Genomic DNA, 3358 nt, shown 5'->3' with positions numbered 1-3358 from the left:
ATAAATTATAACGAGAGAAAACCCTTAAGAAATTTTAAAATTGTTACAACAATACTGATAAAAAAATTAAACAAAAGGAAATTATACAAATTAAATAAAGAATATAAAGATGATTTAAAATTAAATTATAATAATGAGAAAAGAAGCCATTGTTTGGAGCTCATTTAGTTCTCATTTATAGAATTTTTTAGACCATTGTACAACGCACTGCATGAAGAGTTTTTTTTTCTTATTTTCGCTTTTCCCTTTTTAACCTCCAACCAACCAACTGCCCAATCAATGCTTTAAATATGGGAGCAGGAGAGGGGGTTAGAACTAGAAAATGGTTGGAAAACATTATACTAGTACACAATGAAATGCTGAATAGTGGGCCCCAGTGTACTGTGCAACAGGCTAAAATATTCTAAAAATGATAGAGAAATAAGATCCAAACAGAGGCAAATTAATTAAACAGTAAAAAATTCAGGAAAAAAGCAGTTGGTTGAGCAACTTTCTGGTGATTGTGAGGGTGGTGTGGTCGAATGTACGGAAAGGATCTCGACTTTGAGAGTTTTTTCTTTCTCCTCCAGTATTTGCTCATGATGAGAAAGGATATTTATGGCTTTGGTCATTTAACTTTACAATTTAACTTTTATCTCTCTTTTTTTAATGGTCAAAGGCCAAAATGAAAATATGGTTAGGTCAATCGGCAATTTCCTAATATTTCCTCCTACTAATTGTCCAGTGGTTTCCTTGAATAATTTTCGACTAGTAAAGCAATAATAAACGGTGATTGAATTGGTTGAAACTTCCAAGAAAATGTGTTAGAAGGAAGGAGAACAACACAAGGGTAGTGCCCTTAAGAGTGGTTAGAAACACTATGCAATTGACCGGAACCAAGAATCCATATTCCAATAAGGGAAAATTGCAGCAAAAGCTTCAAACCTTTAAAACATTAGCAGATTTCTCCCAAACCTTTAATTTGTTACAACCATTACCCCAAACCTTTCAGAGCGTTACGACGAAGGCCCTTTTGAACGGTTTTCATCCAAATGTCTGTTAGTTGACTAAGAATTTTGACTTTGATCATATTTTTTATTATTTTTGAAAGGGTAAAATAGTAACTTCTATTTATTATATTAAAATAAGTGAGAAATTAAAAAAAAAAAAAAGGAAGCCAGTCGTCTTCTTCCTCCACCCCAAACCCAAAATCAATTACCGCCACCTCCACCTTCACGTCCCCTCTGTTCCACATGTTTGTCCATTCCTTCAGCTTTGCGTTGGTCGTTGCTGTCTAGTCCATCAACCCATCCATTTCTCTTATATTCGCGGCATATACATATAAGATGAGAAATTTGCAGAATACAAGGCTGAAGAATTTGGCCAGTTTTGTCCTTGGTAAAGAGATTTGCAGAATATTCCTTTAAAAGCTCTCATATCAAAACAGAACACTTTCAAAAAATATTTTAAATAGGTTCTTCAACAACAATTTTTGACTATTTAATAGCCTTGCAAAACAGGTCCTTAGTGCTATATAAGATAACACAGCTTAAGGTTTGAAAAATAACAGAATACAAAGAGAAAGATAGTAGAGAGGGTGAGGAAGGGGGGAGAGAGAGAAATGGAAGGAGTCAGAAAGAGTCATCGATTGTTAAGGGGAGGAGTGAGCAGAAGTTATAACCATGGCTTCTCTTCATCTCAGATTCAATCATTAGCTGCTGTATGTGAAGCCCTAATACCTCCAATGCTGAAGGAAGGTGGAAGCAGCGACGGCGGTGGCATTAACTGATTTTGATTTTGATTTTGGGTTTGTGTTTGGGGTGGGGGTGGAGGAAGAAGATGACTGACTTCCTTTCTTTTTTTTCTTTTTTTTTTAATTTCTTATTTTTTCTAATTTAATTTTTCACTTATTTTAATGTAATAAACGGAAGTTACTATTTTACCCTTTCAAAAATATTAAAAATATGGTCAAAGTCAAAATTCTTAATCAACTACCTGACATTTGGATGAAAACCGTCCAAAAGGGCCTCCGCCGCAACATTTCGAAAGGTTTGGGGTGGCGGTTGCAATAAATTAAAAGTTTGGGAAAAGTCTGCTAATATTTTAAAGATTTGGAGCGTCTACTGCAATATTCCCTTCCAATAATTACATATCTGATTTGACCTATGGATGAACATGCTTCCTTTGTATCTCACATGGTTTCTATTTGGATCGGAATTCGTTTGATGGTTCGAGAGTAGTTTCAAATATTTGTCACATCCTCAGTGCAGTCCTTGCTCATCATCCACGGGCCCTATCTTCAAGTAACTATGTTTCATAATAGCATTTGTAAGGACTATCAATACATTAAATAATAATAATAATAAATAAAACGTAGTCTTTTGACTATGGTAAAACTAAAACCTAATTACTTGGACCAAATGAAATATAGGCAAGACAAGAATTAGAGGAAAGTTAGGAAATCATAAGACTAATCTCAGCCACGCAAATGCATTGCTGTAAAGCATTACCATTCCAAATACTTATAAATAAACTGAAAGTAATTTTACCAAAAAAACAATTACAAATTATTCTTCTTCACTTCTGTAAGTTCCCCTCAGCCTGATGCATCATTTTGCAGTTAAAAACAACCTTATTGATACAAATGCAGAGACAACCAAACTAGATTTTAAAGGCAGTGATTCCACCCCTCTTTGTCCTAAGCCTCGTCGGCTCAGGTCAGCCTTGCCTGAATATCTTAATCCTCTCAAATGCAGCAAGAACAGGTTAATTTAATGAGTTAATCAAACTTATTTTTTGGGTTATTATAATTTATAAGGAAATAAGGAATTTCTCTAATTATTTGTTTGTGCAATGTCATGATCAGCAAGCCAAATTCTGATGCAAGAAGTGGGGTTCCATACATGCTTGCAGAAAAGGTTCTTTCTAATTATATCCATGTTAATTTTTGAACCTCGAGCTTGGTGCTCAGGGTTCCTTGAGACACTAAGCAAGACAAGGCTTGAGGATCCCGAGTACCAACCTTGGACTTGATATTCGTAATGCTCGTTTATTTTAACATTTATGGTGGTTTTATGTTAATTTTCGACGATATAGACAACAGATGGACGAGGATGCATGTGCACTGGATGCTCTCCCTCTTGTTACTCGGGATCTCCACCGAGTAGGACGGATAATCCATTGGTTCATGATGTGCAGTTCGTGCATCAGATGGAGGTGTTTTCGCCTTTCACTCGAATAGAGTCACAGTCTAATAAATTTGAATTCAGTACATCTGCTTCTCCGTTTTGAGTTAGATATCATTAAAACTTTGTTAATGTAGTTGAGTTGTAATTTTGCAGTTACAAGGAGATTAATGAAACGTGACGTAATTTCTGTA

At 35.2% G+C, this 3358-nt stretch overlaps 1 protein-coding gene across 1 annotated transcript; it reads left to right on the top strand.

Moving 5' to 3' along the window:
- Positions 1-1909: 1909 nt before the first annotated feature.
- Positions 1910-3358, top strand: LOC111397700. Its single transcript, XM_023024697.1, has 3 exons — positions 1910-2744; positions 2846-2897; positions 3076-3358. Exons 1-3 carry the CDS (start codon positions 2584-2586, stop codon positions 3268-3270), a joined length of 408 nt encoding a protein of 135 aa, XP_022880465.1. The 5' UTR covers positions 1910-2583; the 3' UTR covers positions 3271-3358.

The sequence above is a fragment of the Olea europaea genome, chromosome 7 (genome assembly GCF_002742605.1).
Source record: "Olea europaea var. sylvestris chromosome 7, O_europaea_v1, whole genome shotgun sequence".
In the NCBI taxonomy this organism is placed as follows: domain Eukaryota; kingdom Viridiplantae; phylum Streptophyta; class Magnoliopsida; order Lamiales; family Oleaceae; genus Olea; species Olea europaea.
This window is presented reverse-complemented; position numbering and strand designations above follow the sequence as displayed.